General features: G+C 41.0%; 1 protein-coding gene across 5 annotated transcripts in view; it reads left to right on the top strand.

Moving 5' to 3' along the window:
- Positions 1–18,839, top strand: part of CNTN5 (contactin 5) — a 2,626,638-nt gene that overhangs the window by 2,456,927 nt on the left and 150,872 nt on the right. For all 5 annotated transcript variants that reach the window (XM_029602387.1, XM_029602386.1, XM_029602389.1 and 2 more), the window contains one exon: positions 10,633–10,782. In XM_029602387.1, the coding sequence (XP_029458247.1) occupies positions 10,633–10,782 (150 nt within the window). The remainder of the gene's footprint in view (positions 1–10,632; positions 10,783–18,839) is intronic.

The raw sequence follows: 18,839 nt of genomic DNA on the forward strand, positions 1-18,839 counted from the left end.
TTTTGCAGTTTCTCTCCTTCTCATTATGGAGTTATATACTTCAGTATCAAAGAGGAGATGGGGATAAAAAGAGAGACTGAGAAATTGTTATGATCACCTAAAACCCACTGTGATCATAACACATAATTACATATGGAAATATCTAATCTGACCAAAATGTGTAAATATTTAAAATATCCCATTTGCTAAGACCCTTTCTGAGTGTTTTAGATTTACATTCAATGCACTTGCAGATAAAGCATTGCCTAGCAGTTATGTACACAAAAACAGCAAACATCTATTTCCAAATATGAATATCATATTAACATTCAGCTCTGATCATAATACAATCTTCAATTAATCTTCTCACAAATATATTTTCATTACATTCCACTGGAGCTTTAAATGTATTTGAGTAAATGTGTTTGAAATACAAATAAAAACATTTCAAACTCATTTATAGAAAGTTAAATGAAGAGTGTCAGTGTAATGTATGTAGGCAAGATACATTTCTACAAACTCACGGACAATTTATAATACCTACTAGTGTGGCCAATAAAAACAAATAATTCTTGGCCTGGTATTAAATTTTTACAGTTTACAAGTGGAAACTTGTGAAAAAATTATAGACGTAAATTTTTTTTCCAAAAGGTTACTTGCATTCAATCTCTACTTCTTGGACTGGTAGAGTGGATTCCTCCAGCACTGTGTAATTGCCCGTCTTCTGTTGTGGTCTAAGGAGGGGTTCTTAGGCCTGTGCTATCTTTTCTTTCTTCTTGGGCATTAGGGAGGGGTATGCCTGGGATAGTGCTCACTGGCCTTCTCCTTCTGTGGCCCAAGGAAGGGATAATCCAGAGGAGTGCTCAGCCTCTCTCTTCCTGGATCGCAAGGAGGGGATTCCTGGACCAGTGGTGAAGAAGTGACAGATGACCCTCAATGCACCTGCACAGCCACTGTTTTGTTTTACATTGCCCCCTGTTAAATCCACCAAGAAGACCTCGTTGTATTCATTTGTAAAACATCTGTCACTTTTTTTCTTCAAAGTACTTTAAAAAAAAAAAACAACTATCTTTTGCTTTTTCCCAAGAGACCTCAACCATGTGTAGAACAATGAAATGTGCATCCACACAGACCCAGTGAGTTCTGTACCTGCAGATCATGTACAACAATTTATTGGATAAAATTTTTAAGATAGAATCCTGTACTGTGATGGATTGCACTACAGAGACCTGAAAAACGATTAACCAACAATAAATCAAGTTGCATGTTGATATAAGCGTTGACCACTTAGTTGTGTGCATATATATTTATCTTTTTCCTATTAATGTCTTCAAAATTGTTTTCAATATAGAGGGCAATTTTAAAAATCCATGTACCCCTGTAAAAAGCTATTTATCAGAATAAAAGGGTTATTGAAAAATGTCCACCCTGTATGTGGGCAAAGTGTGAGGAGCAACAGCATGCACACTTTTACCTGTGGGAAAAACAGGCAGGCTCAGAGGTGGGTTTAGGTTGGGGGAAGTAACAGCGTACCTAGTTTTGCATTTTCAAAACTGTGTGTATGGGTTTTCAGAGAGAAATGTAACCTCAAGAAAAAAAGGAGGTGAAAATCTCTGCAAACACTTTTTGCCTGGGTAATTTTCAAGGGGAAATTTTGCACCTACTTTCCCTTTAAAATTTGTTAGAAAGTCCATGAGGGAAAAAGACCCTTTTGAAAATTATCTCCTATGTGTGTAGTTTTGAAAATTGCCTCATAATATCTTTCATCCATAGGTGGTTTCATTATTTTATTATTTATTTTTTACATATATTTCTATTCTTCCTTTAACAAGCAGTTGTACATGGCAGATTGTAACTTAATATATATAACACTGAGATAGAAAATAGATCCATTAAACAAACAAACTAAAATCCAAAGAGCAGCAGATAATAAAAACAAAAATAATCTGATCTGAAAAAACTCAACAGCCTGTAACGGAGACCTCAGATATATAATGCAGGGACTACTAGTTAAACTGTTACCATAGGGTAAGCCTCATGAAACAATAATGCTTTTGGTTGTTTCCTACATGTTAAAGTATCTGGGATTTTACAAGCATTGATTTCTAGAAATATAAGACATCTACAACAATTGCTACGATAGAAAAATAATAAAGACTTTTGTGTGCAGGCACTATTTGATAGCTTTAGAAAGAGACAGGGAACAATAATATAACTAATACCCAATTATTATTCAGCCCAAAGCACAGGCTGTTGAAGGAACTTACCCAAGGTCACAAATAAAGTCAATGACAGAGCAAGGATTACAATCTACAGAGATACCAAGGGTTTACTGACTCCACGCTTTATGTTCTGATCCCTCACAGCTACAGAGGAAAACACTTCTTCAGATTAATGCACTTAGAAGGTTAAAGTCAGTGGTGGTTCTTCCTGAAATTGGTGCCTTGAAGAATGAAAGCAGGAAACCATATTAGGCTTTGTAGTATCTAAAAGTCTCAGTGTAATATGTTAGGCTAATAGTAAAGATTGATGTTTGTTCTTACACTCGCAAAAGTCAGTCTCTTGAGAATTAAAAAGTATTCCTGAAATGATTTTGTAAATAAACATCCAGAGAAAGATTGTCATTAGTGAAATTATTATACAGAGAATAGAATTCTACAGCTATTGTCCTTTTATATCTCATAGTCAATGCTGAAAAAAAACAGAACTCATAGATGACGAATGTGTTAAAGCAAGGTCCTTCCTCTGAGTCAGGGGTATCAAAGTTATCTGGCCACAAGGGCCACTTAAAGCAAAACATTTCATTTGGTGAACTGCAGTCCTCTCCCTCCACTGCAGATGCTCTCTGTCTCCAACCCTTCCCCCTGAGAATGAGCCAGTCCTGGTCTTGACTGTGGTGGTGGCAGCAGATTATAAAAGAGCATGGGTCAGGGGCTGAACTAATGCACACTCCTAGGTCCCACAAAGGGCCTCCTCCTTATGGTTTCTGTGAGGGAGTCAGGGCCTCAGGGTGTGTGTCACTTCAGTCTCTGGGGCCTGTTTTTGTACATAACTTGCTGCTGCCACTGCCTTAGTCGAAGCTAAGACTGTCCTGCTTCATGAGTGATAAAGTCAGTAAGGGGAAGGGGTAAAACAGAGGGTCTCTGGGGGTGGCTGGATTTTATTTTATTTTTTGCGGGGGCTCATTTGGCAGCCCTGCCTGGCTGCGATGATATGGTGACAGCAATTCTTTTCAGGCCAGTAAAAATGGCACTGATGACCAAATGTAGCCGATGGGCCATAAATTCCACACCCCTCTTCTCCTCTAAACACTGTCAAGAAAGGATGCCTTGCAAGATGGATCTTTGGTCTGACCCAGTTGGCAATTCTCGCACTTTTTATATTCTTAGCAATTCCATCTATCACCTCCACAATAAACCACCACCATAACCCCTAATTTTCAGTTCTTTTTTTATCTTTTAAAAAGATGGCAGTTTTCTAACAGGAACTCCCAGAGGTGAATGACACAAACCTGGATATTTCTGCAAAAATGCCTTTGGCAAACATATGTCCCTGAGCACTGGAATCAATTGCAGCAGTGCTTTGTGTTAAGTAGTATAAATTGGATAAAAGAGAATGCACAGATGGAGAGAAAGATGATTGACATGAATGAATTCATCTAAACTTCTCCTTCCCTGCACATATTGTAACAAAGGATAATAGTGGTCCAAACTGATGTACTAAAGAAGCAAGGCATTAGTGGAATACCACGGCAAGGATTGCCTCAAGTAATAAATGTTCTGTTCATCTCCTTAAGCTGTCTGTTTGACAGCGATATTTTTGGATGCCTAAACTTCTTCTTCTGCATTGCTGGTTTCATGATATTCCAAATGAACCATTTCATTTTTATGAGGAGAAGCTTTTAATATTTTACTTCCAGGTCTATAATCATTTTGAAACTGAATCACAGCTTTTATCTCTCTGAAAGTCTGAGAATTTCTGTGACACAAGCCATCGGTGCTCCCTTCACTAGGGAATTCTCTTACTTCGTCCAATATCTGCTCCAGGGGAAATTCCAGGCCTTATATGATGTATGTACGGCTGTCCTAGGCAGTAAATTATTTATGTATCTACAGCTTTGAAATTGGGTCACAAGAATAGATACCCAGCAGGCATCCAGAGCTTTTGGAGAACAATTTCCAAAAGGGACTTCTGCAGGTAATACAGGCTTTTATATATACCAAAATGGCCTCTTATAAAATTGCCCGCCTTATATTTGTGCATGTTTCCAAAGACTGAAAAATGGTAATTCCCAGGTCCGGCGTTGGGGAGCGGTTTGTATTCATGCGCATACTTTTGCACTTTGAAAAGCATGCATGCAAATTTGTGCATGCACACTATCCCTTTGAAATTTGATGTAACCTTTGCAAATATTTGCTATCTAATTTATGTGGGCTGTTACAAACTTACCCCATTAAAGACAAGAAATAAAGTATACAGGGTAATTTTATATCTCTGAAAGCAGGGCTAAAATCAGTGAGTAGAAAGTACTTGCAGACTTTAGCCCAAATTTTCAAAGCTGATATACACCCGTGAGGGCTCTGTATGCACACACACCTTTTTACCTGCTCTGGAGCAGGTGTAAATATGTGTATACGTTTATGTGTGTACTTCAGGCAATTTTCCAAAGCCCATTTACAGGCATAAAACCTTTTGAATAACAGGTCCTTGCAGCCCGACTTTCAAACCTATCAGTGGTCCAGCATTTGTGTGTGTCATTGTATGGGCGGAAATTAATGCTAGTATTTTATGAACTGTACAGCAGGGACTGCATAATTTATCAAATATTGCATATTTCTGCTCTAAAGCACACATGTATGCTTCCAATGCAAGACAATGCATACATTCTCTACACATTTTATCACATGCACGTCTATATTTTACATGCAAAATCATTTCAACACTGCACAAATAAAACATGCAGAATTAAACACAGAGGTAAGTATTTCATAAGGTATGCATGAGGTCTTGGAATCACCAGTTTGCTGATTTCTCCACCAGTTCACCCAGGATTTCTTCAGTTCACCTAGATCCTCTAAGACTTTACCCTCAACCCCCACCAGTTCTCCCAGAACTCTCACCAAAAACTGCAGACCACAGACAAGTCCAATTTCATTTGTGTGAGTCAATTAGCAAGGTAAAAGAGTACAATTAGGGACTGATTTTCAAAAGGATTTACACACTTTAAAATAGGTTTTACATGTGTAAATGCACTTTACACCTGTAAGTGGGCTTTTGAAAATTGCTACAATATATGCCATTGAATTGTCCATAGGATATTTGCATGTAAGTGCACTTTATGTGCATAAATGGCTTTTGAAAATTGCTACAATAGCAGTTGCAGTTATACATGTAAATTCGTTTGAAAAATACTCCAACAGGTGAATTTTCAAAGTTGTTTCATGTGTAAATGTAATATATTGTCATAGCAATTTTCAAAAGCCATTTGCTCATCTAAAGTGCACTTACATGAGTAAATCCTATGGACAATTCAATGGTATATATATGTTAGCAATTTTCAAAAGCCCATTTACTCGAGTTAAGTGTAAAACCCAAGGGGTAGATTTTCAAACCGCGCGATTTGGCGTACTTTTGCTGGCGCATCAGGCGCAAGCAAAGGTACGCAGGATTTTAGTAGATACGCGCGTAGCCGCTAAAATCCTGGATCGGCGCGCGCAAGGCTATCAATTCCGTATAGCCGGCGCGCGCTGAGCCGCGCAGCCTACCCCCGTTCCCTCCGAGGCCGCTCCGAAATCGGAGCGGCCTCGGAGGGAACTTTCTTTTGCCCTCCCCTCACCTTCCCCTCCCTTCCCCTACCTAACCCACCCGCCCGGCCCTGTCTAAACCCCCCCCCTTACCTTTGTCGGGGGATTTACGCCTCTCGGAGGGAGACGTAAATCCCCGCGCGCCAGCGGGCCGCTAGCGCGCCGGGCCGCGACCTGGGGGCAGGTCCGGAGGGCGTGGCCATGCCCCCGGACCGCCCCGGACCGCCCCGGGCCGTAGCCACGCCCCCGGGCCCGCCCCCGGAACACTCCCGACACGCCCCGAAAACGCCGCGCGGTTCGGGCCCGCCCCGACACGCCCCCCTCAGAAAACCCCGGGACTTACGCGAGTCCCGGGGCTCTGCGCGCGCCGGTAGGCCTATGTAAAATAGGCTCAGCGGCGCGCAGGGCCCTGCTCGCCTAAATCCGCCCGGATTTGGGCGGATTTAGGTGAGCAGGGCTCTTAATATCCTCCCCCAAATTTAAGCATGTAAATGCTTTTTAAAATCAGGCCCTAGGTTTGGTAATGCAAACATGTATATCTCTTACAAAATAGCAACTATTGCGCATACTTTTGAATATCCTTAGACTGCCCTTTTTCTTTCTCTCTAGTAATGTACATGAGAAACTGAAAATATGTGTGTACTCTCGAAATCTATAAAATAGCTTATAAATGAATACATACTTCTTGAACACATATAGCATATGCTATTTTTCGCATAGAACCCCTTTGAAAATGACATCCTTGTGTGTAAATGGTTTTGGAAATTACCCCCAACATGGCCACAACGTACCCTTCCTCTTTGGGTGCTATCTGGTTCTTTCCTCTCCCCTCCCGCCTTCCTAAATTGTATCCAGAAATAACAAACAAAGGGCCAGATTCATCAAGGTATATTCCCTAAGGCCTAGATTTTCTAACCTACCGCAGCATCGTGAATTGCACGGTGGGGGGGGGGGGGGGCGGGCCTGTGATAGTTGGCAGCGATCGCATCTCTGCGGTGCGATCGCTGCCGGCTTTCGCTCCCAATAGCGCCATCATAAAAGGTGGTGCTATTGGGCGCGAAATAGGCAGCGAAAAGGCTCCTTACCTTTTCGCCGTCCACGCTGTCTTCACGGCGTCCGCCCCGGTGCTGCCCCGACTCCTCCTGTTCCGGTCTTGACGCTGCCCCTTTTTAGTGATCGCACGCGAAAAGGGACTTTTCGCGTGCGATCGCTTTGAAAAATGACCCCCTTAGACACAGAATAGGAGTGAATCAGGAAGTAACACCTTACCTCCACGTGAGTAAAAAGGACACGTTTTATTCATGTGTAAGATATGAATTTGCCAACACAGTTTTACTTCAAATAAAACCCCTTAACCCAAAAACCTTGCCAGTATAAGAGGGTACTGCATTTATTTTAAAACAGAGCTTGACTTAATGATCAAATATTAGAGGAGGTGGCATTGACTGTCACAGACTGCTCCATATGGGGGATGATGGCACAGTCCCCAAGTGTAAACATTGTGCCATGAAGTTATCTTGCCTCCTTGATGTTATATCACCTCAGCCTAGAATAACAAAGAGAGATTTGGTAAAAAAAAAAAATTATATAGTCCAAATAATTGTAGGCTGTTCAAATACTAAGCTTTTAATAGCATTTAAAGAGCTGGATATTCATGCTTTTTATAAACCAATTCACGGTCCCCCAACATGGACCGAGTTTCGTTGACTGCGTAGGGAGGGACCATCTAAGAGTAAAGATAACAACAAATAATAACAGAAAATAACAGAGCACAAGGAAAGAAAAACAGGTAACAACAAATATAAATGAGTTGAAGAATAGCAAAAGCTCACCACACATTACAAGCCGTGCTCACAGGTTTATAGGAGCAGCATTACAGGCGTGTCTCAGGAGATTACAAATAAATACCATAAAAACGCACCCAAGGTCACATGACACAACTGATGTCAGAGAGATGTAGAGGGAGTCCTGGGGAAGCCGGAAAAGGTAGTAGAAGATTTGACAGGCAAAAGATTGCATAAAAACTATAGAGAATGCATAAGCAACAGCACAAAAAAAAATATGATGCAATACAAAAAAAATACTAATAAAACTTAAGGAAACAGGTATCAGAAAAAACAGACCAATCAATCTCAGAGTTCATGCCACAGGGAGACACTGTATTGAAATGGTGTATCTATCTCTGTTCCCACTGTAAGAGGTAGCGAGAGAAATTGTCATTGCAGGATGGTTTAGCATCCTATTTTATGATCTTTTTTGTTGATATCTAGACATCAACAGGGAGATGTTAGGTGATGACTTTGAAAGCAAACTTTATTATTGTTTCCTGCCCGTGATTGAGATAAGACACATGTGGCAATAGTTTGCTCTTTATGTGCAGTAATCCAGTATGGCTGCAATATGCATCAGAGACAATGGATACCAATGAGAAAGGCTATTTCTGTGAGATATGGGCATGATGATGGGTGCAGAGTCCTGTCTAGATGCAGAATCCTTTATTTCCCCATGCCCCTAACCCTAATCCCTACACCCTTTGTATATTTTGCTCTGTATTGTGCATTTAATAGATATGAGTGCTTGCTATCATAAAAGCAGTAAAGTAGATAGCGAAGCCTCAGAGATGTGGAAAGAATGGAGGTATTATTTGTGAAGGAAATGGTACTTTGATAAAGGACTGAGGGCATGAGATTTAACTTTCTATTCAGCTTGCATGTGATACTTCCCTAACTGGCATATTAAAATCTTGGTTACTTCTTTCTACATATAAAAGTGTTTTTCCAACCTGAAATTAGATAGTTCTATTTTTCTTCCATTCTTCTTTGATTTCTATAGAGTAGGGTCATAGATATTGTTTTGACCATTTTGAGACAATGTGGTGATTGAAGTATGGATTAGGCATTTGGTTTCTTCCTCTTTCTTTGTGAAAACATCAAAGTTTATTGAACCTTTTCTATCTAACTCTGCATATTCAAAATGGGATGAAATGAGCCTTGCATAATGGAATGAAGTTGATAATGTATAGCTTGAGCAAGGGTCAACTTAAAGACCCCAAATATAGGCTTCTTACGTGATTGTTCTGAGATACACTGGACTTCTGAACTGCAATTTTTAAAACTAAGATGAGTATTTTTATTTGCTAAACTCGATGAATAGCTTGGCTATAGTTTGTTTTGTTTTTTTAAGTTCCAGTTTTGAATAACGTAAACCCTGCATAATTACATGCTCCTGGAACTTCAAACTTGTATATCAAAACTTAAGAGTGTCTTGACATCTTGCATAAAACCTATATCATTTGTCACTTTCTTCTCTATAAATACATTGCGGCCTCTTTACAAACCGAAAGAACTGGAATATGTGAGAACAGGAGACATACAAAGTTGTTCCAGCAAAACTCTGGATTTTAGAACTGGGTACATTTTCTCCTGGGAGCTTGGATTGGATCTAACATTTTTTTGTCTGGAGCTGAAATGCTGAAACATACTGACATCCATATTCAGCCACTGGGTGGCAGGCAGAGTTAGCTGAATAAACTTATCTAGCTATTAGCTAGGGTATTCAGGGCATGAGTATACTACTGAATATAACTAGCTATTTTAAGTTTATACAGTTAGCTTTAGAACTGCTCTTCAGCTATCTTAAAGATATCCAGCTATGGGGCCGATGCAATACAGTGCGCTCAGCCGAGCGCACTGTTTAACCCGCTGTCAGACGAGGGTTAAATAGGCACTAATGACACCCCCTAATGCAATAGGGGATTAGCGCCTATTTAATGCGCGTCCGATGCAGAGTGAATGAGTTAGTGCTCATCGCATGCAAATGCATCTGAATGAGGCTATTCTCATTCACTCCAAATGCAAAAAGATAAATGTGTGTCTCAGACAGGCAGGTTATGAAAACTGAGGCCGGGTTTACTGGCGTCGGTCTTCATAACCGGCAGCCACAGCGGGTCGCGTTAGCAAGGAGGGGCTAAGGTTGCGCAAGCGACCCTACGCCTCCTTCCTAGCGTGACACCCTAATTTACATATTGCATGGTGCCCCCCCCTTGCAGGCGCCATGCGTGAGTTAAGAAAGCGGGAGCTGAAAAGTCAGCGCCCACTTTCCGCAAAGATTATTGCATCGGCCCCTGTGTTAGCCAGGTAAAATCAGTGTTATCTGGCTAACATAGCTGATTCACCATAGAATTTCTGCATGCTACCTCTGACTTAGCCATATACAGTTTTAGCCAGAAAACAACTTATCAGCTATGTCAGGGCCCAGTGGGATTTTCAAATCCAGTTGTTTATTTGGTTAGTGCCAGACTTAGCCAAATAAATGTGTTGAATACGGACTTCTTTATGCAGGGTTTCTGAGCCCAGTCTTCAGGACACACCTAGCCAGTCAGGTTTTCAGGATAGCCACAATGAATATGCATGAAGTAGACCTGCATGCACTGCCTCCATTGTATGAAAATCTATCTAATGCATATTTATTATGGATATCCTAAACACCTGACTGGCCACTAGGCTAGGTGTGTCTCAAGGATTAGGTTGAGAACCACTGTTAAGTACTCACATTGTACTAGTAATACTGAAAGTGCTGAGACTTACTATATTAGTAGCACAGTGAAAGTTAATTTTGCAGAACAAAAATATTGTGCTTGCTTGATTTATTAGGGATTACATAACCCTTTTTGTCTTGAGAATTCTGTTTGGATTATGCATATTTATTTTACAGTGCATGGTTTTACAGACTTGTTTTGACAATAAGGTTTCTAATATCATTTGTCTGTTCATATCAGTAACATTATGAGTCCTGCAAGTGAAAAGCTTTTTGATGACATAATGAATTTGACACTCTTGGCTTTCCGCAGTACCAGAGATTATTGGAGGTGATATGGAGTCTGCAATGGCAGTTGATCTGAACCCATGGGTAGAATATGAATTCAGAGTTGTAGCTTCCAATTCTATTGGGACTGGAGATCCAAGTGTACCATCTCGAGTGATCAGAACCAGCGAAGCAGGTAATGAGCATTTCTTTTTCAGATGCCTAGTGCATGGACAGTAAGTTCATAGTGGCTATCATTTAACTGTCAACTTTAAATTGCTGCACTTGACCTGAATATTTTTCAGTTGAATGGCTTATAAGTGGAATATTAATTGCTTGCCAAGATTTCAGAACTTCTGTGTATTCAGCCATGCTGCCTTCACATACACTCTATAGGCTTGTAGATTTCAAGACATTGTAGGTTAGTAATTGGTTCATTAATTATTAAGTTGAAAAAATAAGTACATAAGTAATTATAGTATAAAACAAAATACTTGATATAGTAAAAATATAAAAAGCTGTATATTACATGGTACATTAAATATTTATTTCATAGCAGTGTATTTGCTTATTTTGTACTAAAATAAATATGAATTATGAGTTCTGAAAGCTCACTCTGTAGCAATCATTGTTCTTCTATGAACATGGAATTAAAGAAACAGAGAAAATAGCTTTCTTTAAGGACGAATATTCAAAGATGAAAAAAGCCTATGCAATAAAGTTAGCATGTAAGTTGAGGCCCTCTTGTGCATTCTAGAAATAGCAAGCTATGCAGAAAGGCCTTAACATGAATGTTAAAGGGGCCTGAAAAGATGTAGGCATGAGAAAATGTTTGTGTCTGTGCATGTAAATGAAGGAATGTCATATGCAAATGAAGGATTACTGAACTTAAGCTAAACAGCATGGAATGCTCATCCTCTATGCTATTCAATGAGACCTTGCTAACTGGATTCTATTTAATACCTGTTAGGACCTAGTATTAACTAGGAGTGTGCATTCGTTTTCAACGTATTGTGAATCCGCACCATATATGCCATATTCGTTGTATTCGTGGGGGTTCCGAAATGTATGGCGAACCCCCACAAATACAACGGATCACCAACGAATAGGCCCCCCACCCTCCTGACCCCCCCAAGACTTGCCAAACGTACCTGGTGGTCCAGCGGGGGTCCTGGAGCGATCTCCTGCACTCAGGTCGTCGGCTGCCAGTATTCAAAATGGCGCTGATAGCCTTTGCCCTTACTATGTCACAAGGGCTATCAGCGCCATTTTGAATACCGACAGCCGACGGCCCGAGTGTAGGAGATCGCTCCAAGACCCATGCTGGACCACCAGGGACTTTGGCAAGTCTTGGGGGGGGGAGTCAGGAGGGTGGGGGGTTGTAGAAAAATAACTTTAAAGGGTTGGGATGGGATTTTTGGGGGGGAACAAATGTATTTTTGACATATGAATGGATCGGGGGCCCCCGAGAATGGATGCAATGGATTTGGGCTCCTACAAATCCGAATCCCGAATGGGACGAATCTGTCCCTTCTGCACATCCCTAGTGTTAACTTCCTTAGTGAGGGCAAGTTAACAGTTTGATCACAATAAACTAGGCATGCTCTTGAAGGAGATCAGGAAATAGAGGGCTTGAAAAATGATGACAATGGACAGGAGATGACGTTGAACAATAGTGCCTTGGGGATCTATATATTTGACCACATTTCTCTTTTCCTAAAACAAACACAGCTAACACAAAGTATTGCAAAAATTCTTACACACGTACACATTCATACCACAAATAGTTTGTCCCAGCCAAAGCAATGACATATCACAAAGAATCTTCATGTACTTATTCACACCTCAGAATGAGCAAGGCACAGAGGTTTCATACTGATGTGGAAACAGTCAGGTTCCTAAGATATTTGCAATTTTCTCAGGATCATTGCTATCATTGCTGTCTGGCCACTGAATACTGCTGCCATGTAGATACTTCAACTTAAAGAGAAATGTTTGTGGAGGAAGGCGCAACCCTATTTCTGGATAATCACAAAAGCAAGGGGTTTCCCAAGAAGGAGGTCGATCCCCAGGGGCATGTGACTAGCCAGTGGGAATCCCCAGTCTTCCCTCCCCCCACTCACTCAATATACAAACAAAGCTTTCTCAGAGCTCCAGCAAGACTTGAGAGACATGGAGGACAGAAAGAGAATGACAGAGAGAGAAGAAGGGATGTGACAGAGGAGACAGACACATTACCATTGCAAAGCAATGTCATGCTATTCACACGAGAGAAATGTTTTCAACCTAACATTACACGTGTGTAACACATAACATTCAGTTGCTTGCATTGCTCCTTTTAATGGCTATTTAGTGAGACGTACAGTATGTCTGGTTTCAAAAGCTTCCTTTTCATTACATTTAAACACACAAACTACTAGTGCTGTTGAGGATCTTGAAAATGCTATCATTGATAAAGATTTCTAGAATCAAGTTGCAGGTAAGCTGAAACATATTTGTGCCTGGGGCTTTATTTTATAGGAGTAAGCAGATTTTTGGATAAGTTTATACTTCAGCTAAGTATATAAATTTACAAGAGCTATTTATAAATGGTAGGACATTTTTCCTAATGTATTCTTCCAATCTTGATTCATTGCAACATTGGGGTTGGTGTTGAGCTTATCATGCGCCTACATTTTGTTGCAAACTTCTATGAATATCATAAAACATGGTATTATATATAATACAGTCTTCATTTAATGTTTCCTTGTGAGTTTGCAATGTATTCCATATCAGTCTGAAGCACATTTGAGTAAATATGAAAGGAAGAAATAAAAAAGAAAGACAGTAGTGGAATAGTAGGTTAACCAATGCCTCTGGTAATATATTGTTCTTTTCATTGACTTAAGGTTGTGTTTGACTCAAACACATAGTGCCAACAGCTTCAAGCAGTTGCTATAATCTGTCAGCAATCCAAATGGCATGCATTTCAAAGGCAATTAAATGACACTTGTAGTGTTTGATTATGTGTATACCTACTGTACTTATGCAACTGTGTGATTGCAAGAGAGTCAAATATTTTAGATTGACTTGGGAGTTCTATTGATATAAGTTAATTTACAAAGCAACATTAGAGGGCTATGGTTTTAGCAAAATAAACAATAGCCAGAAAATGCACAGTTAATGTCACAATGGCAACTATAACTTGGCAAAAAAGGAGAGGAACATAGGATGTTATTTATTTCTTTGGCAATGCCAAAGAAACAGAAAAAATAGAGTCAAATATATCAAATTTAAGACCTGTACCAAAAAGTGACTATCGAACAAAAACAGTCTTGCTCATCCCCAAGGCTCCAGGATGTAAAAGGTTATCATAATTATGGCACAGCAAAGATAATACTATATCTCAAAATATCTTTAATTTATAATCATAGCTCCAGAGGTTCAAAGGCTAAGTCAGCAGAGCAGAAGACCTGAGTTTGGCTTCCTGCCTCAAGCTCCAGGCCAGAGTTGCGATAATTCTGAATCAGAGCTTATCATCCCATAAGGATGATATGAAGACTCAACCAATCAACAGAATTAGAAGTAGTGCTGCGATATCTTCATTTAGTTTTCTCAATCACAAGAGGGTTTTCCTGTGTTTCGGAAAGATTGTAAAGAAAAACAGAAACGTATTGCAGGCTGTGCATGATGGTTCTCTTTCAATAACCAACCTGGAATAACTAAAATAAATTACCAACAGGGTGAAATAAAAAAAAAATTCTAAAATCTTTCTCCAAGCAATGAATTTCCAGTAATTAATATGAAGCATACCAAGCACAGAAGGATAATACTTATCTTCTTTGGTTAGATCTTGATATTCATTTTGTAATATCACTGTAAGTCAGGGGTTTATAACTGGGGTTATGCGTACACTTAGGTATACTTGAAAATGCTGTAGGAGGGTAGATGTAGGACAGCATCCTTAGCAATTCATTCCCTCTCCCATCTTCTCCAACCTGCTGTACAGCTAAAGTCCTTTTCTTTTGCAGTAGGAGCTGGACTTTGGCCCCACTGTGGTGGTGGCAGTTGCATTGACCGATTGTAAGGAAGCACAGGAACTGAGCCAGCACATGCACTCTTTTCCCAGGCTCCATTTCTCATATGGGAGCCATGATGGGACATGTCTAGGAGTAGAGTCTGCATACTAGCTCAGTTCCAGACCACTCTTCCTAATGATCAATCACTACTGCTATCACAGTGGGATTTAGAGATGGTTCCTACTAGAAGATTAAAGGCCTGTGGTGAACGTGGCAGTTTGGGGAAGAACCTACCAATAGAGTAAGTGAAAACAGATCATTATTAGGTGATCTTCTGTAAAAAGACTATGTTGCGGAATAATAGCGTCTACTTCAAGGTGGCCATTGTTGTCATCATTGCCACAGTGATACACTGGGCGAGGATGAGGAGGTTGTGGAAAGAAAGCACTCAGGAAGGTGGAGTGAGACTGGCAGTGCTGTGGAAAGATGAGTGAGGTTGAGAGAGAAGCAATGAGAAGTATGGATGAGACAAGGGAAGCACTGGAGAGGATTAGTGAGACAGGGGAGAACTTGGGTAAGGCCAGTATGACTGGGCTAGCACTGGGGAAGGATAAGCATGGCAAGGGGGGGTACTGGAGAAAGAAAGTGAGAAGGGAGGAAGCACTTGCGAAAGACGAGTAAGACTGGGAGAACATGAGTAAGGATGGGGAAGCACTGGGGGAAGATGAGCAAGACCAGAAGAAGGAACTAGGAGAGGCTGGGGATCAGTAGGGGAGGATGAGTGAAGCTGGGGTTAGCAAGCACTGTAGGAGGATGAATAAGGCTGAAGGGATCACTGGGTAAGATGAGTGAGACTGAGGGAAGCACTAGGGAAGGATGAGCAAACTGGAAGAAGATAAATGAAACTGGGGGTGCACTGGAGAAGGATGAATGAGACTGAGGAAGCATTGGGGGAGCACATGTGATGATGAGTGGGGCTGAAAGGATGCCCTAGGCTGGAGAAGGATGAATGAGATTGGAGGAAGCACTGGGAGGTAGATGAGTAATGAAGAAGGAAGCTGATGGGGAAGCACTGAGGGAAGGAGAGTAAGGCTGATAGGGAGCACTAGGGGAGAATAAATGAGGCTAGGGAGCAGCAAGCACTAGCAGAGGTAAATGAGACTTCGGGGGGATCTGGGGAAGAATGAGTGAGGCTGGAGGGCAGTATTTGGTAGATTAGTGATACCGGGAAAGAGCACTAGTGTAGGGAAATACAAAGAAACTGAAAGAAAATCAGAAGAAGGAGGGGACTGAAAACCATGGGGAGGGACTGAAAGAGGAGGATGGAGGAGAATGGTTCATTAAATCTTCTGCAGGAAAATACCCTACAACATTAAAAGTAGAAACATGTTTTTTTTTTCCTTTTGGTAGTTATTGCAGTATGCAGGGCTCACCTTAGAGTTGTACAAGCTGCTGCTATTCCAGAGGGACCGCAACACACCGTTTTAAAGAGGTACACAAGATGAAACTTTGAGATATAAGGGCTACACTTAAAATCAAAAAAGGTTGAAAACCCCTGCTGTAAGTTAAAGAGTATTTCTCTATCAGTACAATGATTTGCTCAGCTAGGGAAAAAAATGTGATATCAAGCTTGTTTCCACATGGTTTCAAGGTCACAAAGCAAAGATGAGTCTACTTTTACTGTGCCACCTGAATCAATTATTCAGTTGTTTCTTTAGAATTTATAAAAATACGATTTAGCATCTATAACTGTATAGTGGAGAAAACTGTCATGTTTGTTCCATTGCTATTTCTACCTTCAATATATGTTACATATTTATGTAGTTAGCTTGCAAGAAGCCCAGAGGTGCATCAGGTCATGTTGTCATTTTCCCTTATTTTTTAAAACATCAATTTTCAAAGGAACGTCTGGGTAAATTTGCCTGTCTATAAATTGCCTTCAACAGCCCAGAGGAAAGTATGCATAGGCTTTCTCAGCATGCATATTTTTAGCCAGGTTAAAAAGAGGTATGTTGACGTTGAGGAAATAAAACATTGGTATGTTTTTAGAAGTACACTGATATCTAAAAGTGCATATACTATTGTACATTCACCCTCTCTCCAGCCTCCTACATGAAGAGCTGGTGCAAAGTATGGCCTGGATTTATCAAAATGTGATAGCAAAAGGGGTATGTTTTATGCTAACATACAGTTTATTGCAATTTGTGTTAATAACCTATGTGAAGAGCTAAGTTAGTGCAAATTGCAATCAGACTTTGTTATAAGTGCCATACCTGTTGTATTTCCTGCATACAACCACTGGGGAACCATTGTTGAGAGAGAGAGAGAGAAAGAGAGAGAGAGAGAGAGAGAGACTGACTAGCCATAGTGTCCTCTCCCTAGATAGGTATTTGAATCCCTATGGGAGGCCCACCTAGTAACTCGAGGTGAGGATTAGGTATTAGTGTAGGGGGTTAGTGGCCACTTTGACATTCAAAGTGAGACATACGAACAGAACAGTGCTCTCTTGTGAAGATTTGATGACCTTCGGAGTGAGGAAACTCACCCAAAAATGAGATTTGTGCAAGGTTCTCTCAACCTAGCTTGATGTTACCGAAGGTCATCAAATCTTCACAAGAGAGCACTGTTCTGTTCGTACATCTTACGTTGAATGTTAAAGTGGCCCCTAACCCCTACACTAATACCTAAACCTCACCTCAAGTTACTAGGTGGGCCTCCCATAGGGATTCAAATACCTATCTAGGGAGCAGGCATTATGGCTAGTCAGTCTCTCTCTCTCTCTCTCTCTCTCTCTCTCTCTCAAACACCTTAGTGCATTTTGATAAATGACCCCCCTATATGACTTATTTTCACTCACATTTTTATACTAGCCAGTTTTTAAAGATAAACTGCCCAGGAAGTATCTTTTTGCAAATTAGATCTATGTACGCATGGTAAAAGTACAGTATATATGTGCTTTGCAACTGTAAGCAATTTTAGGGGTGCAGGGACCTGTCTGCTACAGGACACTTCCAGTTGCCCTCCCACCTTACTTCACAATCCTAAGCTCAGGAAAAAGACGTGTTATCCTCAGAAATAGACTTTTATTTATCAAATTTGGCAGGATTTAGTATTTCGAAGATAATTATAATAGATGTCTCTAACATCCTGGCTACTAAGCACCAGTTTACCCTACAGAAAGTTCTATACTGTGGGTGAGTTCACAACATGCCATAAACCTTAGCCTGCTTAATATATTAATACTTATGTCTAACTTACTTACCCCTGGTCCAGACTTCAGGCGCTCTCCCCTTTTACCTGTGAAGCAGGCTCTGGCTGGAGAGCTGGAGAATGGGGGCAGGCAAGGAGACGTGACTCTTGGACAGGTTCTGGCAGAGCTACCAGCTGTCTGCGGCTTGCTTCTGGGACCCTTCCTGCACTGGCAGAGCTATTGGGCTGCTCTTGGCCTTCTGTTGCTTCAGACAGCTCACCACCATCTCTCGTCAGGATGTCTCTTCTCTCTGGTCTTTTGGCCACACCTAGTCTTCTACCTCCTCGATAGCAGGGAGTGCTACCTGCTTCAGATTCCCCTTTTGCTATCCCTTTCTGGGTCACTCTCAGGGTTGCTTCCCTTTCAGGATCTTGCTCCCAACGTCCTTTTTCAGGGAGGTCTTTCACTTCCCCCTCTCCTTATTTCCCCCCCTGTCATACTTTCCAGCTGATAAATATGCATAAGTTCATGCATAATCACGTGGTGGGTAGAGGGTCTTTGCCGCATTGCATGTCTTTCCCCCTCCCCATTTCTTCAGGGGGGGGGGGGACTGCCACATCTGTAAGCCAAGCTGTTATGCCAGAGTGCTTTTCTCTGTCTCAGACTGCCTCCCTCTCTTCCAAGGGCGGGGGTCTTTCTGACCTCTGGACTTGCTTGCTAATCCATGACTCTTGCTTAGGGGGGCTTAGCTGCTTTATTATCCTTCTGTCTTCTTTTTTATTTAAACAGGCACTTACAAATAGGCAGATCTAGATAATGTTTCCTTCAGTATAAAATTCTCATCAGGGCATGGTCTCTTGTTTTTCCACTGAGACAGTATTTTGGGGGCCTGTCAGTCTTGTCTGCATACTTCTTTGGCTATTATGATTCATATTTGCTGCTTTCAGGGGTAAAACATGGGATATCTCTCTACACAACTACGAAAGCTTCTTGAAAATTACCCACCCCCCTCACTAGCTAATTCATTAGGGGTAAAATTTCAAAGGCTTAATTGGGAATCATGAG

The sequence above is a fragment of the Rhinatrema bivittatum genome, chromosome 5 (genome assembly GCF_901001135.1).
Source record: "Rhinatrema bivittatum chromosome 5, aRhiBiv1.1, whole genome shotgun sequence".
Lineage (NCBI taxonomy): Eukaryota > Metazoa > Chordata > Amphibia > Gymnophiona > Rhinatrematidae > Rhinatrema > Rhinatrema bivittatum.